Genomic DNA, 23,573 nt, shown 5'->3' with positions numbered 1-23,573 from the left:
GAAAAATTAATACAAAGAATGGTATGTATCATCTCCTTAAATCTGGAAATGAGTCACCCAGGTTAGTGCCATCCCCACTGCTGATGACTACGAGGGCATCAGGGGAGTCCTGGCACTTAAGCTGAATGGGGGGGGGGGGGAAGGAGACATATGTACTACTAGTTATAATACTTTAAACAAGAAAATAAAAAAAATTTTTAAAAAAGAATTCTGAGGTGCTGTTACTTCAAAGTAATGGTGTGAACAAGAAAGCTCTACACGTGTCTACCACCACTATATTCACAATGACTAAGAGCATATCTAGCACATAGTAAGTGGTCAAAACCATTTATTGAATAAATTAATAAAAAATTTTTATGGAATGCTTAAAGAATACTAGCAGACAAATATGGCTAGAAAGAGGGATTTTGTGAAGGCAACTGGAAGCATTTAAGATTAACGAGGCAGAGAGAGGTCACACTGTGGAACACTCTAAATGCCAAGAAATATGTATTTGATCTTGTGTGCAAGCAAGATATGTCAAAAAGTCTTGAGCAAAGTGGTACTGTGAATAATGTAATGTTGGGAGACTAGTCAAAATATGGACTGGAAGTGGGGGTGAATAAAGACATATAAAAACATCTGTGAAAATACATGAAAGGTAGAAGCAAGGGTTGAGTTTTTCCAGGAGAATTGGAAAAAGTTCCCTCAAGACATTAATCATTAGTCTTTTTCACCTTAATGAAATTAACATGGTAGAATATTCTTTGGCTATGTAATCCAGCCACAAGCATATATGCCTAAATTACTTAACTTGTTAATGAACTTATTAATGTTTTCATCCTAAAGTTTTTTCTTATTTTGTCTATTTTTTAAATGCTGAATTTAATAATGAAAAAAACACACACCAAAAAGTTAATTATCAATTAAAATACAATTACCAATATGGTGTACCAATGAAAGACTTCCGTTTGGCAATTGTAGCTGTTATCTGTGCAGATACTCCAAAATCAGCTATTAAAAAAATGAGAAACATTTAGAAAACTGAAAGTAAGTAATATTTAAGGCAACATGAGAAGAATCTTTAATTATTATTTTCATTAAACTATCTTTAATTATTTCCATTAAACTAATTTTGCAGAAATAGGAGATATTCTCAAATACCACATTAAAAATTTTAACTTTAATGGACTAGCATTAAAATATTACAAAGTAGTCAGTGTATATCACAGCCAAGTAGATTCCCATATATCCCCACATGAATCAAATGACAACAGAAGTCAAGATAAAAAAATTTTGATGAGAGAGGGCCAAGATAATCTAAACAGGAAAATAGAAATTTACTAGTTTTGGAATAAATTTGCATGACAAAATTTTAATTTACTTACCCAATTTCACATGACCATTATCCGTTAACAGAATGTTAGCTCCCTTCAAAGTGAGAACATTTTAGTTAAAGTAAGAAACATTTTGTCAGACAGTGCATATAATAACTGTATTTATTAAAATAATCACAAGTGGCAGCCTCAGACCTGGAAATACTTAACATGTAAAGTATGCCCAATTAAAATGTTAAATTATTAGTCACAGAAAAATTTACTATCTACTTTTTAAGCAATTTGCTTATGCTTACAAAATGTTCTGCCTTGCAAAAGCTGCTATTAACATAATATGAATGTAACTATGAAAGTGATATATTAGTTTTCATCTAAATGTTATTTTCTTACTGATCAAACACTGTCACGGCACTTAAATGTCACCTTATCCTGCCATTTTCAATTCCTTGTATTATATTTTGGACTTAATTGCTATATCCTGTTAAAAAATAAAAACAAACCTCCAATCCATCAGTTGAACCAGTGCTGGTGTGTAAGACTGAACCTGCTGTTTAGTATGTGAGGCTGTCTATCCTTAATATGTCTGTCCGGAGTTTAGGACCATTCAGGATACAATTAGCCACTGGTCCGCAGAATTAAAATGTCACCTATCTCCATGATTGTGAATAGAAAATATATATTGGTCTGTGCCTCCAGTTCCTGGCACAAAGCTCCTGAAACCCTTATGATGTCTTCAGTGATAAGAGCACTAGGACCATCTTCTGTTCCAATATTTGGTCTTTTGCCCCAGTTCTTGACACAGCACACCTGAAACTTTGCATAATTTCCTGGGTGATAGGCGTGTCCGGTTCTAATGAAGCAACTCTAGGTGAACTCCTGGACGGCTCCTGGGTGAGGGCTGGCCACTGGAAGACCAAGCCATGATTGCAAGCTTGGAATTTTCAGCCTCACCCCCACCCCCTGAAGAAGGGAGCAGTGCTAAAAATGGAGTGACTGATCCATCGTGCCGATGTGAGGAAGCCTCCATAAAATCCCAGTAGTACAGAGTGTGGAGAGCTCCTGAGTTGGTGAACACGTGTAGGTGCTGAGATAGTGGTGTGCCCTGGAGAGCGCATGGGAGCTCTGCGCCTCTTCCCACAGACCCTGCCCTATGCATCCCCTCCATGTGGATATTCATCAGTATCCTTTTTTTGTTGCTAATCCTCACCCCCAAGGATATTTTTTCAATTGATTTTTTTAGAGAGAGTGGAAGGGAAGGGAGGGAAGAAAGAGGGGCGGGGGGGGGGGGAGAGAGAGAGAGAGAGAGAGAGAGAGAAACATCGATGTGAGACACATCAATCGGTTGCTTCCTGCATGTGCCCCAACTGGGGCTGGGGATCAAACCTGTAACCCAAGTACGTGCCCTTGACTGGGAACCGAACCCCTGACCCTTTTGTGCATGGGCCGACACTTTAACTACTGAGCAACACTGGCCAGGGCTATCATATCCTTTAATAAACTGGTAAACAGTAATTATGTCTCTGAGTTCTGTGAGCTGCTTTAGCAAATTCACAGAACCCAAGGATGGGGTCTTTGGAATCTCCACTCCATCCATAGCTGGTTGGTCAGAAGCACAGATAACCTGAGCTTGGGACTAGCATCTGAAGTGTGTGTGTGTTGGGGAGGGGGGCTACAAAGGGGTGAGGGGAAGTCTTGTGGGACTGAGCCCTTTAACCTGTGGGATCTAACCCAATCCGAACTGAGTCAGATTGTAGGGCATCCAGCTGGTGTCACAGAGAATTGCTTGTTGTGGGAAAAACCCTCCACGTTTGGTGACCAGAAGTGCCAGAAGTGAAGTGTTCTGTGTCAGTAGTAAAGGAGACTCACAGGAAAGACACAGTAGGGAAGAACTGGGTTTTTCACTGTATGGAAAGAAAACAACCTGAGTTTCTTCCATTACAATGACTTAGTAGCATTTTAGCTACTTTTGCTTCTTGACCGAAGTTCAAAGATATGAACCACTTTATTTTCAATAAGCTCCAACTTCTGAAGGAGGTAGAAATACTGTCTCCAAAAGACATTGCAGGCTTTTACTTATTTATTTTTGTCTTTTCTGCAACTTTTAAATGTGCAAGCAAAAGTAAGCCGCCTCTTTAGTCCAGAGTGCCATCAATCATGTAATTATAACCTTATACCAGGAAACCCCTTCCCGCCCCAAACAGAGGTGGGAATAATAGAAGACAGCACATTAACCCACACTGTACACTTCAAAAGGGTGAATTTTATGGTAGGTGAATTGTATCTCAATAAAGTTGCTATAAAAAAGTAATAAAACCTTTAAAAGCATTACTCAATTTTATTATAATAACATATTTCAGATAACAAATTCATCCAATAGAAAAATCCAGACAATTTTGGTCAACAGTTTGATCAGAGCATTTAAAAATGAAGAGAGGGACAATAGGTTAAACATATAATGTGTATGTACCTTTATATCTCGGTGCATTTTTCCTTTACTGTGAAGATAGTATAGTCCCTGGAGTTTCAAAAAAACAAAACACAAAAATTAACAAGATTTTACTACAGAGGTCTTTGGAATTTAAAATGATCCATTGAGTAGTATTCTCTATTTTTTATTTACTCATTACAGAAAGTCTTAAGGTAATCAATTTATTTTAATAAAGAAAAGAATCAAGAAAATGAAAAAGGCAAAGTTCAGTTGGAACCATTCATTTTCCTAAGATAAGTAATTTTCACTAAACTCTACAAATAGTTTGAAATAACTTAAAAAGTATTTGTGCAATTAGGATCAGAATGAGTTTCAATTACCACAAGAATGCTTAATTTTCAAGCCTTTCCTTGGTATTAAGAGGAATATAAAAACATAAAGTAACAAATCCACAGCAGTTAAAACGTAGGAGTTCAAATTATCACACTGAGACTTTAAAGTACTGATATGCAGATGTAACTTGGGTTTATTACAAAAACAATTAAAAATGTATTAATATTCAAGAGTTTACCAAACTAGAATATTTAATCCTACTTTACTTAACAGGTAATGCACAATAATTAAACATTAATTTTAATGAAGAATGTTACTTTTTAATTAGCACTGGATTTACCTGTAGTGTTTCTCGGCTAACATATGCAATTTGCAATTCTGACAGAGGTCCCGTTACTGTCAGAGAAGAAAATTAACATTAATAAAATTAGGCAAAGCATGTTTTTCAAAACTGACAATGTTTTACAAGTTCCATTAAGCAACAGGTTTAACGTTTAATAAATAACTCTAAAATGTAAGCTCCATGAGGGAAGGATTTTAAATAATCTGATTGACTCATTGTATCCTGTGTACAGAACAGTGCCTAGCATGAAAAAGTTGTGCAATAAATGTTTATATAATGAATAAAAACCTGACATAGTCTCTGAAATTAGTTATAATTTTATACCTCACTAACCAATATTATTTCTTAAATATTATAAGGAAGAAAGCATGGCCAATAGGTTTAGCTAGTTTTATAAAAAGCTTTTAAAAAATTGATGTGTTACATGTATTATGGCTCATTTAAAGTCAATGTTTTCCCCCCAAATTTTTAACTTTATAGCTATAAAATTAATATAAGTTCACTATAAAACATTTCAATCAACAGAGAAGTTGGAAAGTATAGGCCTCTTCCTTATTCTGTTACCTATAGTTTGGCCTATAGATTACTATACAATTTTATGCAGAGACATTTCATATAATATATGTATGCATCATACACAAAAACATAAGTGGAATATTACACATACAGTTCTGAAACCTGCCCTTTTCACTTATCATGGCCACCTTCCTGCATCAATAAGTAGCTTAATCATATTGTAATATTTGAAAAATATTGCTCCTTGTGCATCTATCCACTATGGAAGATATTTCAATTGTTTTCTCTTTTTCACTAGTCATCATTTTAGAGTAAAGAAATTCATTGGGAAAGCCTATGCTGAAAATCAAATTCCAATGATGGGAATCTTTGCTAATGACTTGATACCAAGATATAGTGAAGTGAAACAAAATCAGTATTCTATCCAAATAGCCTTTTAACATTTCCTTTATTACAATCAGCCCCTAAAATTACATAAGTGGCCCCAAACTAGATATATGAGCTCAAGTTCTATATGAAAAACAGAAAAATTTTTCAAAATATTTTCTCGGGAAAATTGACATCATGAATTACTGACATAATTTTATTTTACATTTATCAAAAAGTACACCTCCGGCAAAAGTATAAAAGCTACTCTACAGTTTGTGACAGTAACCATTAACAGAACTAGAACAGAAAAAAAAGACAGTAAAAATTGTTTATTTTACTTTAAAAGTCTCATATACTACTCCATTGAAATCCCAATGAAAAATGTTCTAATAATTTTTTTAATTCCTCATTATCTAGCATCTAAGACAACATTCAATTGATGCTTCTTGAATACATGACAGCAAAATCGACAATCTTTGTATTAATACTATTCACTTATCAATTGGATATTCTTTTGGCTTAGTATTAGTCATCAAGGCCTTTGTGTGTCTTCTATAAGTCTGAGTTTGAAATTTCAAGAACTAACTATATATAACATTCCTTCTATAGAATTAGCTAATAATTCAACTGCATATAGTTTTCCAACTTATAAAGCAAGTGCTCCTTTCATCCATATATATCTGAAATATCTTTATGTATCCAAACATACTTTGCTCAAAACAACATTAATGTTTTAATACAGTACATTACTTATATTAAGAAATTCTATTTAATCTCTATAAAATACAACTTTGGTCTTACCATGATAAATATCCTGTAAAGAGCCACCTCCACAAAACTCCATGCATATCCAAAGTTTATCTCGCCTATAAAGAGAAAATAAGCATGTACCACAGTTTCATGATTAAAATTATTTGTGCTAACAAATATTTTAAAGTTGTATTCTATAATCTTGAGAAACCATATAAATACAATGTGCTAAGAAAAAAAAAAACTAATTTCTATGAGTAAATGAATTACCCAAGATTTTAATCCTTAAAATATACCAATTGTAGGATATAAAGATGCCATAAAGATGACCCATCCAGACGAGAGAAAATGTCCCTTTAGTTAAAAACTTCCCTCCCCCAGTTTACCCATCTGCCCGATGACAGTATTATAAAAGTTCAATGCTAATTAGAAGGCTCAGGCCAAAATTATACGGAAGATTCATTACAGAATGGCAATACATCTCTAATCACTTTCACAGCACTCTCATCAACAAAACAGATAAAATGTAAACTTTATCCTTATATCTAAACTCAACAAAGATCTTTCCAAAATAATATGCTAAATTTTATCACTCACTTATCTTTAGATAGCATTTCTCTCTCACACTTACATTGTAAGACAGCATAATCATATAGACATTGGAGAAATCATTTGCAAAGATTTAATAGATTATTCCTTTGTTCATTCCTCCATTATTTCATCACAAAATGTATGAGGAAATGCATTATTCTTAGGGCAGAGATGGAATACAAAGTCTCTGAACTCAGCAAGCTAAGTTTAATGCAGAAGAAAGACTCTGCCTTAATAATACGTCTGTCTCTCTCATCAATACACTCACAATGCACAGAAGAATATCTGGCAAATGAATATTTCTTTCATATGTGAACAAATGAGTGGCTGAAAGAATAAACAGATTAGAAAAAGGGTCAGCAAACTATGGCCAGTGGGCCAAATCTAGCCTGCTGCCTGATTTTATATAGTCCAGGAACTAAAAATGTTTTTTTTGTTGTTTTTAAATGGTTGGGAGCACTGGGGGGGAACTTTCTAAACCTTCTCCCAATTGAATCTAGGTAGGTCATTCTGTCAGAAACAGTAACAGTAAAACAAAATGTTTGATGTGGTGATTTTAATATATTGAAAGCAATCAATTATTTATCTCATGAACTTAACTGATTTTAAGAGTTTTTTGTTTGTGCTAATATAGTAACTACCTGTACTGGGTTTGTTCCATAAAATACAAATTGATGCAGAAACTGTGTTCGGTTACTATTTGATCCACTGATTATAAAGTAATTGTAAATTGCCTGTTAAAGAACCCATTTAAAATGTGTAACAGTCATTGACCTGGGGGGGCAGAACCTATCCCTATGTGAACTGAAGTCTCCATTTACCATCCTTTAACCTTAATGAAGGTGGGCAATCAGAGCTGTCCCAGGTGCTTAGAATCAAGAGAGTTGGTCCCCACGGCTTTTCACAAGCCAGAGAGAGGACAAGAATCGCCCAGTGTTTTCTACGTGCTGTGCCTACATCTGAAGGGTTAAAGTGTTTTGTACATGGATCATGAGAATGGGAGCTACAAGAAGTTATATCCTTACACATCCTATAATATATCAAAACAAAACTGAATAGTTTTTAAATACATAAGAAAACATTCACTGATGCTCCCTTTGGAAGGAACCTTACAAACCAGGTCACAGTATTGAACTCAGTTGCATATAGAAATGAATGGAAAAATGAGATTTGACCCCGAGGTCATCCCCTCTGGAATATGACCTGGGGAACCTGGCCTGGTCCTGCTAAACCAAAATAAGGGGGCAAATTCAGTCTTTCCAAATTCATTCAAAGACCTAGAAAAAGAAGAAGTCAATGAAATAATTACAGTTCCTAGTCCTTTGGACAAAATGAAGGAAACAAACAATGCAATTCTCTGAGGCTAAAAGAAAAAGGGTTTCTAATAAAAATATAACAGGAAGAAGTGATCCTGACTTTCTAAATTCACCCAAGTCTAGAAGAAAGGGCAACAGAATGGCGTATTTAGAGCTCTATTCTACTACAGGGAGACTAACCATAGAAGTAATTTTTTTTCTGTCAGCTTCCTCACTGAAACCACATCCAGAATTCCCAAGAGTACGACAGACAACTGCAGACTCTCATATTAGTTACATAATTAGCATAAACAGATCGTAAATAAAAATTCCATTCATATAATCCTATCTTCAAAGCATGAAAAAAAAGTACAAAACATGGACTAGAGCTAACTTTATTTTGTTAAATGTATTAGGTGCTGGAATCATGATTGCTTTTCAAAAAGGAGACAATGTACCTGAGATAGCTTCCAAAATAAGCAACAATATTTGGGTGTTTACAGTCTTTCATCATAATAATTTCTTGCTGCACAACTGCAAAGTCTTCACCTAGAATTAAAAAAAAAAAAAAAGCATGTTGGATATTTAATAGGTTAAATAAGTTCCAAAATGTTCATTTATTTCAAAACATAACTAATGTTATTGATAATACTTTTAATGACAATTTCAGTCTTTGTTTGACAGAAAGTAAAATACAGTGACTAAAAGCACATATTCTGGTCCCAGACTTTCTGGATTCAAATCCCAACTCTGTCCTTTACTAAGCTGTGTGAATTTGGACAAGTTATTTGACCTCCCTGTGCCAATTTCTTCCTCTGTAGATGGGGATAAAAATAATTGCCTGTTGTGGGCCATCTGGTAACCCAGTACTGCTAGAGTATAGGCCTCTTGGCCCACAAAGAACCTGTGGAGATACATTCGACACTCTCAGTGTATTAGGGTTCCTGCCCTAACTTCAAAAAGGATTAATTCTTTGTGCTAAAATTACATTGTTATTTGGTAAAAAGGAAAAAGTAATGTCTATTTTCTAGTGAATTATCTGATGATTATTTCTAAGGCATAATAGTAATAATAGCAAATGCTTATATAGCGCTTAATGATAATTCGCTAACCCTAACACAGGAACCCCAATACCCCGAGAGTGTCAAATGTACCTCCACAGGCTCTTGTGGGGCCAAGAGGCCTACACTCCAGCAGTATTGAGTTGTCAGGTGGCCCACAAACACAGGCTTAGCCTGTATTCCAAAGCCTTGTTCCAACTGGGCTGAGCCTGGTCAGACTATTAGCAAATAATCTCTCTTCTCCTACTCCCTCCTGCCCAAATTCTTCAAAATAAGATCTGGCAATGCTATAGCAGGGTCACATGCCGTGGCTCCTGAATGAACACTTGTCAGAGAGAGAAAAAGAACTGCAGTGAATGCAAATGTGGTGAGCCAGAGACCATGCAAAAAGAGAACAAATAGAGGTGCTTACATTTAAATCAAAGTAACTTTGTATCACTGTTCCAGTTTTTAAAGTATTACATGCTTGAAGAGCCTGATTAGATGTATATTAGGCAAAGCAAAAAACAGAAGTCTTCCAAAGTATCCCTCAAATCGTAAGTATGAGGTTGTGAGGGCAAGCCCTGACATTTCTGGCCTTGGTCTTTTCCTACTGCAAATGTAACAGGGTACTGAAGTCGCCCAACCATGAACCACTGGACCCAATATCAACCCACCTCACTGCCCCGTTACAAGGAAAAAAGTAACGGAGAACAGACTGTATGTCAGGGTCTTAATTTCTGCAATGAAGAGGACACAAAATCGAAGACCTCCAAAGGGAAAATAGGAAATTTTTATGCCTCCAAAATTTCAGAAGAAAATCACTGGACTGAAATCCTCTTCTGAGTTCAATTCCCACCATGAAGAATCCCAGATTTTTAGTACATTAAAAGAAATCCAAGTTAAAAATAATAAAGCCCAAATGAGACTAATACCAATTTTCAGGACTATATTAAATTTTTTGAAAATTCTAAATTTTGCTTTCTCACCTGCCTCTTAACTATATTTTCCCCAATCTTGTGAAAGAGTTACATGAGATCAAAGTTGACCTAGTCAGAGTGAACTCTAGGACTTTAGTTTGATGGTCAGATAACAGTTCTCTTTCCAGGGGTAGCCCTGAGAGTTTAGCAGTCAGCGCACAACCTCAAAGGGAACCAGCTTTAGAATAAAGTTGATCTGCAGAAACACTGAAGAGAAACAGGAAGGAGGAGGAAAGCATATGATGATGTAATTGCGCTACCTCAGCTGCCTCTAGATATACCTGTATCTATATATATAAAAGCCTAAGCAACCAAACACCCAAACGACCAGTCAACCAGTTGCTATGACACGCACTGACCACCAGGGGGCAGACGCTCAATGCAGGAGCTGCCCCCTGGTGGTCAGTGCACTCCCACAGTCAACCTCCCGTGGCCAGCCAACCTCCTGTGGTCCCTTCCCCGGGCTGGCTGGCCCCGATAGGGCCGGCTGGCCAACCTCCCTCCCCGCCCTTCGTCCCCCCCGCCCCAACAATCTCCTGAGGCCTTGATCACTGGCCAGGCTGAGGGACCCCATGCACGAGTTTGTGCACTGGGCCTCTAGTATAATCAATAAATCCCCTGCATTCTTTAAGCCACCCTGAGTTGTGGTTTCTGTTACAACTGTAAGCATCACAACTTCTAAGGTGATCTCTGCACATATCCCTGCCCTAATGACACTGCAAATGTGCCTGCATGTCTACGTCGCACTAGAACATTAGGTCCTCCAGGACAGGATTATGCATGCCTTAATCATCTTTGTATCTCTAGCACCTAATATGTGATTAATAAAACTGTTGCCTGAGTGAATCTAACATACCTCATTATTCTTCTCCATGATGATATGTCTGCATCTAGTTTAATTTCATCCAGTTATGCAATTAGTTGCTTATGTACTACTCTTGAGCTTTCTACTGAACCCTCTGAGTGGCTTTAAGCCTTCAACTACTTCTTTCCCATTAAATGTTGTTGATCCAAAGTACATTATCTTTTTCCTATTAAGTCATTTCCATGTGATTACAAGAATGGCAAAATTAAATTCAACATATTTATGGATGGAAAGAATCCAAAGAAATAATATAGAACTCAGTTTTGAAAGGTAACTGGTAAAAATAGATTTGGGTAGGAATAAAGAAAGCAGAGTTTAATACATTAATAATATAAAGGAGCCTAATGGTGGATTTAAAGAACTTTCTTCAAAGCTCAAGTGAAGGGATTTCAAAGAATAGATTAACAAGCTCCCTCCCCAATTCTAGAATACTTCATAGGATACTGCAGAACAGAATGATTAGACTACATAATCTAAAAATTATTCCCAATTCTGAGATTGTTTTTAGACATTAAAGTGAAGAATACATCTTCCAGAAGATGGCAAAAAAAACAAAAAATCCTAATTGAGAAAAACAGGCAAGCCTACCTATAGAGCAGATAATGAATAAACCAAGTAAACAGAGAGAAAAATACAAACTAATACATGCAAAATTCTTAAACATGACATTATTAAGCATTCAATAAATGTTAACTGTGTGTAGTAGAGCGAATAATGACCCCAAAGGTATTTAGTTCCCAATCCCTGATACCTGTGAATGCTACTTTATGGCTAAAGGAGTTTTGCAGATGTGATTAAATTAAGGATCTTGGGATGGGGGATTATCCTGACTTGTGTATTTATATTCATAAAGCTAAATCACTAAACAGACACAAAGCGTTGGGAATGAGGAAGAAACTGCAGATATATTCAAAAGTCCTTTGTTATTTGTTTATTTTTGAGCATTATTATCTTTAAATGTGTAAATTCTAATTTATCCAGTATAGTCAGCCTCAAGCCCATAATATGGCTCTAATATATGTATTTTTGATTTTATTTATTTTTATGTTTTGGATCAAATATATTAAAGTGTAGCTAAGCAACCCATGATTAACCATGCAAAGTAATGATCATAAATGATGTAACACCAACTTTCTTTGTGATGGCAATAAACACAGAAGAGCACTGAGTCAACAACTGGTGGCAAGGGAGCTACTGAAGTGCTCCAGGGAGACAGGAAGAGGAGCCAGATACATCATTACCCTGGTGTCTTGCCGCTCTAAGATGAAAATAAAGGGGAGAGAGCTCCTCTCCTGCCTCTCAGGACACAAAAAACCAACGTGAAAAGATTTGCAAAGAAGGAAAGAAGATTTATAAAATATAGTTTTGGAGATCCATGAAAAAATTGTAAAATGAGGTCTTACTGGTGTCTCTTCACACTTTAAAAATTTTGCCCTACAATTTAATAAATGCTGCTCTGATGGAAATAAAATATAATACCCTGTTTTCTCACCATGAATTTCCTGCTGGTCAATCTCGGTACATTTAAACGAAGAAGCCTTTCAGTAGGGTTAGAGCAAAGCAGTCTAGTCCTCAGGGACTCTACTTCAGGACTAGACTGCACTAAGCGAAGCCAGGGTCCTCCTTCCTCAGGAGCTGAGCAGTTAAGATAGATGTAGGTGTTTTCATTGTGTTTGAAAAGGAATGAGTTTCTCTGACAAGTTGCTACTTAATTAATCAGTTATCTGTTTTTATATTCTACTTTAATAACTAATACTGCAAATGGGTAATAATAAGCAATTTAATCATCAAATTTTTTTTTTAGTATAAAAAAACTAAAGAACAATGGGCCAAGATCAGAGGAATCAGACCCCCAAAAAGATGTGAGACTTTGGGCAAATTACAAATACTGTGCCTACTTTTCTGCAATATGACATGTGAGTGTTAGGCCTAAGAGAAAGTTCACAAGAGCTCCCAGCCACCAGTATTTTCTATGACAAAAGTTTTGAAAGCTGTAAAACATCTGACAACCATCTAGATAGATAACCTAAAAAGTTCCTTAGGACTCTACAATTCTGACTTTAAAACGTAAGAAAAAAAAGACTGAAGAGATTCATAATGTAGAGAATTGTAATACCTTGTAAGAACCTGAAAGTGAAGCCTGACAGGATACATATGTGAGTTCTCTTCTATGAGCAAGTTCTCTCCATCTTTAGTTTTCCCTTAAAGTAAGTCTGAAGAGCTGGCAGGGTGCTAGGCCAAACAGCTTGAAGACCACAAGAACAAACCTGTAATCTGATAAAGTCAGGTTCACTGACCCAATGCAATGAGAAAACCACACACCAGAGAAACCCTGGGCCATCTCACACAACAGAAGATAAGAGTTATACTAGTAAGATTCTGGGAAGAGTGAGGTTTAGGTGACATTTAAACGAAGCAGCCTTTTAGTAGGGTTAGGGCAAAGCAGAGTCTAGTCCTGGTCCTAAAGGAGTCTACTTCAGGACTAGACTGCCAAAAGTGAAGCCAAGGTCCTCTTTCCTCAGGATCTGAGAAGTGAAGATAGATGTAGGTGCCGTGTCCAGAAACCCCTTATCTGGAGCTGTGCATCTCAGCTGTAAATCAAGAGTGCCTCTCTATGTCAGAATGACAGATTCCCCAAGGAAGGAGGGGGAAGTTTGATTCTTGCTGATATGATTACACACAGCCAAGTTTCTGGTAGTCTATGATTTTTTAGAACAAAGTTTCTCAGAGAGCAAGCAAGCCACAGTCACTCAAAGGCAGGATTTGTTCGCACACTTGCCAGCTGCACCATTCTTGGGAGAAATACTGTTTGTGAGACTTTATCTGTCTGTTACTCCAGACTGATAAATGGTGAGGCAGCTTTTCGCTCTCTCCATTAGTTACTTGAGATTACTGTCTCCATTGTACTCCAGAGTGTGAAGAACAGCTTGCTAATTAAACTGATTACATTATACTCTTCATAAAGAAGTTTATTTGCTGGTTTATCTTTTTGGTTTGTTTATTATGCATCAATTTTGCCACAAAAGATGTCCAATTTGAGCAAATATACTGGTTTTGAAGAAACACTTATATCTTACCCCAAGAAATTAATTTAGTACTCATTAAATGGGAATAAAACTCACTTAGCTTGTTAAGTGGTGGCTCTACCTCTAAAGATTTTTCATATGCTAGTTCTAGGAAACTGTGTGTGTGTGTGTGTATGTGTATAATTAAACAAACATCCAGCTAAACCTAATAATACAGTTCCCACACCACTACCAACTTCCGAGAGTGGTGAAAAAGTAGGCTATATTGCCAGGGTTCAAATCTCAGCTTGCCACTAATTAGGGCAAGAAACTGAAACTTTCAGTGCTTTGTTTCCTTATTTTTTAAAAAGAGAATAATATAAGGATTAAATGAGTCAACAAATGTAAAGCACTTAGAACAGGGCCTGGCACAAAATAAGTTTGAATAAACGTTAGCTATTTATTAGCAAAACTGTCATGGTTTAAACCAACCCATCTCTAAGATATCTTCTTAGTCTCACATCTTCATTAATTTGATTTATCCCATAAATATTTACTGAGTATCTACTAGGACACTTCCTGAGAAAGAAGGCACTAAACTGATTTGAAGGATGATGTATGTACAAACTACTTCTGATTAGAAACTATTCCCATCAAGTAACTATTTATTAGTAACTAAAAATGAAGGCCCTGATTCAAATGCCAAATTTTTAATTTTTAATCCCAGATTTCACCAATTTCAATTATCCCATTAAATTTCTTATAATAAACTGAAGAGTAGGGGACTCAGAGAAAAGAAAAAACTATCTTGCGATGTTAGAATATAATTAAACTATATCAAATCTGTAAATAGGTATAACTGAAAAAGCATTTTTTTATTCATTATATTTCAGTGTGGTTTGATCATAGTCAACACATCCTTCAAATTTCATCTTAATGGCACTTCTAAAAAGTCTACTGATAATCTAAATCAGAGCTGAGCAAAGTACAGCAGCAGGTGGCTTGCTTTGCTGAGAATGGTTTTTCCATTTTAACAGGGAGGGAGGTAGGAGAGAGGAGAACTGTATACAGAGACCATAGGTGGTCCACAAAACCTAAAATATTTATGATCTGGCCTTTTTACAAAAGAAGTTCCCCCTTCAAAAATATTTTGAGTGGATTTCTGTTATACTGAAGCTAAAACCTATTTTACCAATAAATTCATATTATCAGTTTGTAGTGGAAGAAGCCATCAGAAAGGCAGCATCATTGCTCTCGAACTCAATTTTGACACTAACACAATTGCTTGCTTATAACAGAAAAGAAAAGGAGAAATGGGGTTTTTAAGAGTGGATAAACAATAGTGTATAGTTACTCAGAAAGCTATGGGCTTTGCGGGAGGTGGGAGGAATTCAGGGGTAGAATATAGTTGAAACTGACAAAAAACATGGAGTAGTCCTAGAGGCTTTACAATAAAGTTGGAAAGTAACTAAGACAAAATGTGAGAGCTAGGTCTATTGAGAAGAGTGAGACTCAGGAAGTGAAGTTACTTGCCCAAGTTCACAGAGCAAGAGAGTGGGACACAAAGAACTGGACTACAACCACCCAAATCTCAGTTCACCTCTTTCCACTGCACCACTGCTCCTGACCGCAGGACACTGTTAACAGGGGAACACACCACTGGCAATGTGAGACAAGTTTGCTCAATTGAGTTCAGAAGGAACAAAGTCTCTTCAGGAGTTTTCCCCTTCCCCCAATAATTAATTATTTTTTAGGAACAGGCTGAGCAAGATGTCTTCAGGTCTCAAAGAGGTGTAGGAAAGAGTAGATACCACTTCCATTTCCCAGAAAATACTGGGAGCAATAAGAGAATGCTAACGAAACATCATTAAAATAAGCCTTAAAGATAGCTAGTTGCGTACAGCAATAAGAAACATCAAATTTCAATTAATTTACCTGGTTCCAACTTTATTACTTTAATTGCTGCTAATTCACCAGTGTTAACATTCCGGGCCTAAAAAAAAGAAGAAAAGATCATTGTGAAAAAAGCTTTCATTAAAAATTTTATAAAATGTCATAAGCTGTTTATTTTCAATTACATGGAAATGTTTTTTAAAGCAATAACTGCAAAAGTGATTTACATTTACAAAACAAACACTATGTTCTTTACAATGAATTCCATTATTAATTTAAGCATAAATTTTACAATAATGATCATAATAGCTAATATACACATAAGCCTTATTATGTGCCAGGCACTATTCTAAGTGTTTTTATATTAATTCATTTAATCCTCACAACAATCTTATGAAATAGGTACTACTATTATTCCCGTGTTGCATATGTAAAAACGGAAGCACAGAGAAGTTAAAGAACTGGCCAAGGCCATTATAGCTGGTAAGCCACTGTGCTGGGATTCCGACCGAGGCAGTCTGACTCCAGAGTCTGAGCTTTAAAGCATTCATTCAGCCTGGTTAAAATTTTGAATTTATTAACTATTTTTAAACTTGTTAATTTAAAAACCTTGGAATATGAAAAGCTAACATAATTATATAACCATGAAAACAGCCCCTGTGTATCTGTTTATACACACCTGATGGCACAATCAAATCACTGCAGTTCAATACAAACCAAATATATTTTTATAAGCCACATATTAAAAATCACTTTAAAAATTACAGACAGAAACTGTCTTTTCAATTTGTATTAAATGGCAGTAATTATTTGTCAATTTAAAATGTTCTTTAATTGCATAAGAACTTTTAAACTATTATAACATATAATATTTGAACTATATACTAAAACTTAATAAATTAATTTTTATATCAACCAATGAAGACCAATACATGTGATTCCCTGATCACACCAGAATTACTCTTAGTTGCAGCACTCATATTAATGAATTGGTGAAGATCAGTGAATCACTCACAAGGGATGATAATAGCACCAACAGTGGAATGCTAAGAATACTGAGGCATTAAAAATATCAGCCAAGGATATAGAAAGGTAGCTGGATATGGGACACAGCCATTGCTGAAATGTGAAATTTAACCTTTTAACTCAAAAATAAAAACAAAGGTACTAAAAGATCTCCTTACACAAATTAAGAAAGAAGTTAAAATAAAATTTGCAGGGAAAATTAATTCCTTAAATCCCCATAATTAATAAACACTTATGATGCCAACTTATGACAGGAAGTGCACAGCAGATATCAACTGTTATTTCAAAGTAAATTTAATTTCCACTAAATGAGATAGGCATTTCAAATAGATAGTGCTAGATAAGTATTTATTGCCTTCCTTAGGACGAGAAGATACACACACACACACACACACACACACACACACACACACCAATAAAAAAGAAAATCAGAATATCATTATGGAAACATTTTGTAAAGGAGGCAGAGTGTAACTGTAAAATATTCAGGTCTATCACATCAATGTTAGTCATAAATCTTCTCAAATACTATCAAAACTACTTGCCTTTTCTTATACTTTGTTATCTTTCTGTTAGGCTCCTCCCTGATATTAATACGCCGTCCTTCAATCCACATTTTTTTAGCACTTATCCAAATAAAATAAGACAAGACACTACTCTCTCAAATTCTTAATTCTCCATTTAAAAATCCTGTCATGATTTTGTTTTGTTTATGAAAGAAAATTCAGAATGAGAGTTATTTCATTATGAAATAGCTGAGAAAATGTGAACCAATAGAAAGCTAGGATTATTTTTATAGATGAAATTTTGTTCCCAACTGACCACAAGAGGGCACACTCTCTATTGACAACACAAGTTACACAAAGTGTGTTTGTCCAAAATGGCTGCTGTACACACTACATTCTTCTAAAAACAGATTTATTAATAATTAACACCAGCACATATTTAACAACAACAACAAAAAACTATGACAGTTTACTAAAGCCAATATTTACTATAGGCCTGACTTTTGAATTTTTCAAAATTTAAAACAGTCCAGAATTTTCTAAAGGATAACAACAGTTTTAAAATTATGGTTCTCTAGTCAATCAGAAAACAAGACAGCTAAAATCTTTGCCTTCTGAAATGTTTTCCAATATGTAACTTATTTGACAGAAATAAGAACATTCACAAAAAGAAGGTAAGAATATTTTAAATGCTCAGAAAACAAATTTGGGCTTTTTATCAAAATCCATATGCTTATTAATAAAAGGTCTTTAAAACATATGAGTCATCAAGAATTTTGCTCTACTGGCTAAAATAAATCATAGTTAGCGGTCTCTAAATTTACTATGGTCAAGGTGACACACTGAGGTAAATTTCAAAATATTATCTCTAATACCTTGTAACTACTATTCTTTTTTTTTAAAATATATTTTATTGATTTTTTACAGAGAGGAAGGGAGAGAGATAGAGAGCTAGAAACATCGATGAGAGAGAAACATCGACCAGCTGCCTCCTGCACATCTCCCACTGGGGATGTGCCCGCAACCCAGGTACATTCCCTTGACCGGAATCGAACCTGGGACCTTTCAGTCCGCAGGCCGACGCTCTATCCACTGAGCCAAACCGGTTTCGGCACTATTCTTTTTTTAATCACCTAGAGCAGTGGTTCTCAACCTTCCTAATGCCACGACCCTTTAATACAGTTCCTCATGTTGTGGTGACCTCCAACTATAAAATTATTTTCATTGCTACTTCATAACTGTAATTTTGCTACTGTTATGAATCGTAATGTAAATATCTGATATGCAGGATGTATTTTTCATTGTTACAAATTGAACAAAATTAAAGCATAGTGGTTAATCACAAAAACAATATGTAATTATATATGTGTTTTCTGATCGTCTTAGGCAACCCCTTGTGAAGGGGTCGTTCGACCCCCAAAGGGGTCGTGATCCACAGGTTGAGAACCGCTGACCTAGAGCAATTTATTAGAAAAGAAGAACATGAGCAAGATAAATATTATAAAATATCACCATGTGTAGAGTTTGAATTTTCTAATTCAGTAACAATAACAAAAGTTTTCAGACTTGTTCAGGGCAGAAAGCTGAAGATAAATACTCTTAAGGATCTAGACCTCTTCTGCCACCATCACTGACTTGCCAACCATTCTTCACATGCTCTCCAAGTGATGTTCTTGAGTTTAAAATGCTTTAGGAACACACACCAATGCTTTAAAGACAAAAATTCAAATTCCTTGTCAGAGAATTTAAATTTTTCACTAAATATAACACTTTTATAAAACCTTTATTTAGACACTAGAGGCCCGGTGCACGAAAATTCATGGGGGGGGGCGGGTCCCTCATCCTGGTCTGCATCCTCTCACAGTCTGGGACCCCTTAGGGGATTGTCCACCTGCTGGCTTAGGCCCACTCTCTGGGGGATCGGGCCTAAGCTGGCAGTCAGACATCCCTCTGGCAGCCTGGGAGCCCTCAGGGGATGTTCGACTAACGGCTTAGGCCCGCTCCCCATGAGGAGCGGGCCTAAGCCACAGTCGAATATCCTTAGCGCTGGGAGAGGCTCCTGCCACTGCCACTGCGCTTGCAGCCGTCAGCCCGGCTTGTGGCTGAGCGGAGCTCCTCCTGTAAGAGCGCACTAACCACTAGGGGGCAGCTCCTGCGTTGAGCGTCTGCCCCCTGGTGGTCAGTGCACGTCATAGCGACTGGTTGTTCTGCCTTCCAGTCGATTTTCATATTACCCTTTTATTATATAGGATAATTCACATATCATAAAGTTCACTCTTTTAATATGTACAATCTAGTGCTTTTTGGTATATTCACAGTTATGTAACTATCAGTACTATCTAATACTTAGAATGTTTTTATCGCCCCAGAAATCTGTATTTAAAGCTATCAAGGCACTTCAGTCAGATTTTGGGACCTTGTCTAAGTCACTGAGCCCTTTGAGTTTTATGAAGTATAATACCAACTTCTAAGTCTGAAAGGGATGGTTTTATGAAGGAGATACCATTCAAGCAGAGGTTTGAAAGATGGGCTGGATTAGAACAAACACGTAAGAGGGATGGGAAAGAGGGCATAGAAAGAAAAGCATGAGCAAGGCACAGGGACAGAAAACAGGCTATTTTGAGTATACTGGGCGGGCCAAACTTCAGGGTGTCTCCCATATAAATACTACCTTTCAAGGAAAATGGCTAACCCACAGCCGCTGCTGAAGAAATAGTTTTGTTTGCTTTTCCACCGTTTCGTGGACTAGGTATACTAGTAAGCCTACCACCAGGGCAATCAATTCATAGGAAGACTGATAGTCAGGGTGACATACGTCCCTGGTTTGGCCAAGACATTCCCAGTTTATGCCTGTTAATAGTGGCCACTTTCACTCTCAAATTTACAATTAAAATTGTATTTAATATGATAAATTATAAGGCCACTCTACGAAGAAACTCTGAGCTGACATGAAAAAAGGAAATAGACCTATCAAATCCCAAAAATAGGGATCAGCAGAACATGACTGTTTCTATCAATGTGGTTTTATTGGAATACAGCCATGTTCATTTAAGTATTAGGTCCATGGCTGCTTTTACAATACAATGGTAGAACTGAATAGGTGAGATAGAGAGCAAATGGCCCACAAAATCAGAAGTATTTACTTCCTAGCCCTTTACCGGAAAAACAGAACCCTGCTGTAAAGTAGCACAGTGCAGTAAAACTTTCTGCGTTGATGAAAATGTTCTATATCTGTACTGTCCAATACAGTAGCCCCATGTCACATGCAGCTATTGATAAACTGAAATGTGGCTAGTACAACTAAAGAACTAAATTTTATTTAAATATTTATGTATGAAATAAAGTATATATACTTGGGAATTTAAAATTTTTTTAATTGAGACATAACCCAGGGTTAGTTTTAGGTGTACAACATGATTTGATATATGTATATATGACAAAGTGATTATATAAGTTTAGTTAAAATCCATCACATCATACATAGTTACAACTTTGTTTTCTTATAATGAGAATTTTTAAGATCTACTCTTAGTATCTTTCAAACATACACTACAGTCTTGTTCACTATAGTCACCATGTTGTATTTACACCCCTGGGACTCAGTTTATAACTAGAAAAAAAATCAACTTTTGAAAATATAGTTCTAGTTGTTAGAACGCATGTAGAGATTTGTGTAACCATCACCACCATTGTCTGGAAACAGAAACTCCCTTGAAAGTTCTATCTTTCCTACCTCAACCCCTGGCAATCACTATTTTGAACTTTGCCAGCATAGTTTTGTCTTTTCAAGAATTTCATATAAATTAAATCATTCACTATGTTATTTTTGAGACTGTCTTCTTTCGCCAAGTCGCTATATGTATTACTAGTTTGTTCCTTTTTTCTTGTTGAGTAGTATCCCATTGCATGAATATACCACAGTTTATCCATTACCAGTGGAAGGACATATGGGCTATTTTCACTTTTTGGCAAATATGAATCGAGCTGCTATATATATATAGTTGTGTACAAGTTACAAAAATACCCAGGAGACGATGGGTATATGTTTAGCTTTATAAGAATCTGTCAAACTCTTTCCAGAGTTGTTGTACCGTTGTTCATGTCCAGCAGCAATGCAGGAGAGTTGCAGTTCTTCCACATCCTTGCCAGTAGTTGGTATTGTACTTTTTATTGTTGCCATTCTAACAGGTGTTTAATGGTATCTCATCGTGGTTTTTGTTTGCATTTCCCTAACGACTAATGATTAATAATGTGCTTATTTGCCACCCTTTGGTGAAGTGTCTTCATTTGTTTTGTCCATGTTTTAACTAAAATGTTTATTTTTATATTGTTGAGTTTTGTGAATATATACAAGTTCTTTGCCATGTATATGACATGCAAACATTTGCTCCCAGTCTATAGCTTGTCTTTGCATTCCCTTAACAGCGTCTTTTGCAGAGTATCATGGACTGAACTGTGCATCCCTCACATTTATATGTTGAAATCCTAAGCCCCACACCTTAGAATGTGATTGTATTTTGAGATAGGGCCTTTAAAGGGTCATTAAGGTGAAATGAGGCTACATGGGTGAATCCTAATTCAACAGGACTAGTGTTCTTCTTAGAAGAGGAAGGGACAGCAGAGATGTGCACATACAGAGGAAAGTCCACGTGAGAACGAGCAAGAAGGCAGTCACCTGCAAGCCAAGGAGAGAAGCCTCAGGAGAAAGCAACACCTGGACCTTAGACTGCCAGTCTGCAGAGCTGTGAGAGAGTAAAATTTCTACTGTTTAAGCCAGGCCAACTGTGGCATTTGTTATGGCAGCCCTAGCAAACTAATGCACAGAGCAAAGTTTTTACTTTTGATGAAGCCTAATTTATTACTGTTTTCTTTTACATATTGTGCTTTTGGTGTCCAACATCTTTTTGCTTAACCCAAAGTCATAAAGATACTCTCCCATGTTTTCTTCTAAAAGAGCAAGTTTTACATTTAGATTTATGATATGTTTTAAGTTAATTTTTAAGGTATAAAGTTTAGTCAAGGTTCTTTTTTTTTTTTTTTTTGCATTTATCTATCCAAATGTTCCAAAGTACAGGCTGTCCCCAAAAAATGTATACATACTTTAACAGCTGATAGCTCAATTTTGAAAATGAAATACAGTTTAGTAAGCACTGCCTTTATAATTATTCAAAGTGTGTATATACATTTTTGGGGACATCCTATATTTGTTGAAAAGACTATCCTTCCTCCAATGAATTACCTTTCACCTTTGACAAAATGAACTGGCTATATTTGTGTGGGTCTATTTCTGAATTCTGTATTGCTCCATAGATATTATGTCAATCCCTTGCCAATACCACACACACCCTTGATTACTATAGCTTTATAGTAGAGTTTTAAAAACAGATATTGTGATTCCTCCAATATTTTCTTTTCTGAAACTGCTTTACTCTAGTCTTTTGCCTTTCCATATAAATTTGATAATTAGCATGTCTATATTTACAAAAAACTTGCTGGGATTCTGATTGGAATTGCATTAAATGTGTAGGTCCAATTTGGGGAGAACTGACATCCTTGCTTGTAAAGTCTTCAAGCAAAGTACGTAGTACATGAACACTACTTTCTATTCAGATTTTCTTTGATATCTTTCATTGGTGTTTCACAATTATCAGCATACAGATCCTATACATTATTTTATTTCTGACGTAATAGTTATGTGTGGCTAGTGAACAACTGTATTAGACATAAAGGTTCTAAACTTGGAAATTCTGGGAAATAGTGCCACCATACAATGTAACCCAATGTAACTCAATGAGAAAATGACGCCATAAAATTGTGCCAGTGCCTCAGCGAGCAGGACCTTGGGCAAAGTGAAGTTTTGAAGAAACAGGAAAGATACAATTGAGAAGGCAGTCAATAAGAGCAGAGAACACAACAAATGCAGAGAGAAAATAGAGACCTGAGGAAGGAACAGATTTCCAAAACTGCCTTGAGGTCCTGACAACTTTCCAGTTCCACATCACATGTATCTCCTACAATAGCCTCTCTTTTCTTGAATTAACTTGAATGGCTCTTTGTTTCTTAAAACTGATGATTAAAGATCTAAATTTCTAGGACTATATCATGCTAATTTCAAAAAGAAAAACAGACTGAGACTATCCTAACTTAAAAAAAATGTACTTAGCTAATGATTGGATATAGATGTGGAAAATAATCTGTGAGTGAGAAAAGATATCAGTAACATATTTCAAAGTCTAATTTTAAGTTGTTTGAAATTCAATATGGGTTTGTTCTGTATCAATAACACCATTAAACAGAAATTGGTAGACTACAAATGC

General features: G+C 36.0%; 1 protein-coding gene across 20 annotated transcripts in view; it reads right to left on the bottom strand.

The window, feature by feature from the left end:
• The window catches only part of MAP4K3 (mitogen-activated protein kinase kinase kinase kinase 3), an 87,838-nt gene that overhangs the window by 48,834 nt on the left and 15,431 nt on the right, over positions 1 to 23,573 (bottom strand). For 17 of the 20 annotated variants that reach the window (XR_002827190.1, XR_002827189.1, XR_002827192.1 and 14 more), the window contains exons 2-8: positions 15,767 to 15,824; positions 8,400 to 8,490; positions 6,107 to 6,171; positions 4,418 to 4,473; positions 3,784 to 3,831; positions 1,368 to 1,410; positions 921 to 993 (exon numbers count right to left, since the gene is read on the bottom strand). Coding sequence is in view for 14 of the 20 variants with exons in the window: in XM_023747490.1 (XP_023603258.1) it covers positions 921 to 993; positions 1,368 to 1,410; positions 3,784 to 3,831; positions 4,418 to 4,473; positions 6,107 to 6,171; positions 8,400 to 8,490; positions 15,767 to 15,824 (434 nt within the window). In the remaining 6 variants the exon portion in view is untranslated. Of the gene's footprint in view, positions 1 to 920; positions 994 to 1,367; positions 1,411 to 3,783; positions 3,832 to 4,417; positions 4,474 to 6,106; positions 6,172 to 8,399; positions 8,491 to 12,942; positions 13,085 to 15,766; positions 15,825 to 18,768; positions 18,917 to 23,573 lie in introns of those variants that run through there. The other 3 variants (XM_023747491.1, XM_023747537.1, XM_023747559.1) reach the window with 3 other exon arrangements.

This window comes from Myotis lucifugus, unplaced genomic scaffold, assembly GCF_000147115.1.
Source record: "Myotis lucifugus unplaced genomic scaffold, Myoluc2.0 scaffold_6, whole genome shotgun sequence".
Classification (NCBI taxonomy): domain Eukaryota; kingdom Metazoa; phylum Chordata; class Mammalia; order Chiroptera; family Vespertilionidae; genus Myotis; species Myotis lucifugus.
This window is presented reverse-complemented; position numbering and strand designations above follow the sequence as displayed.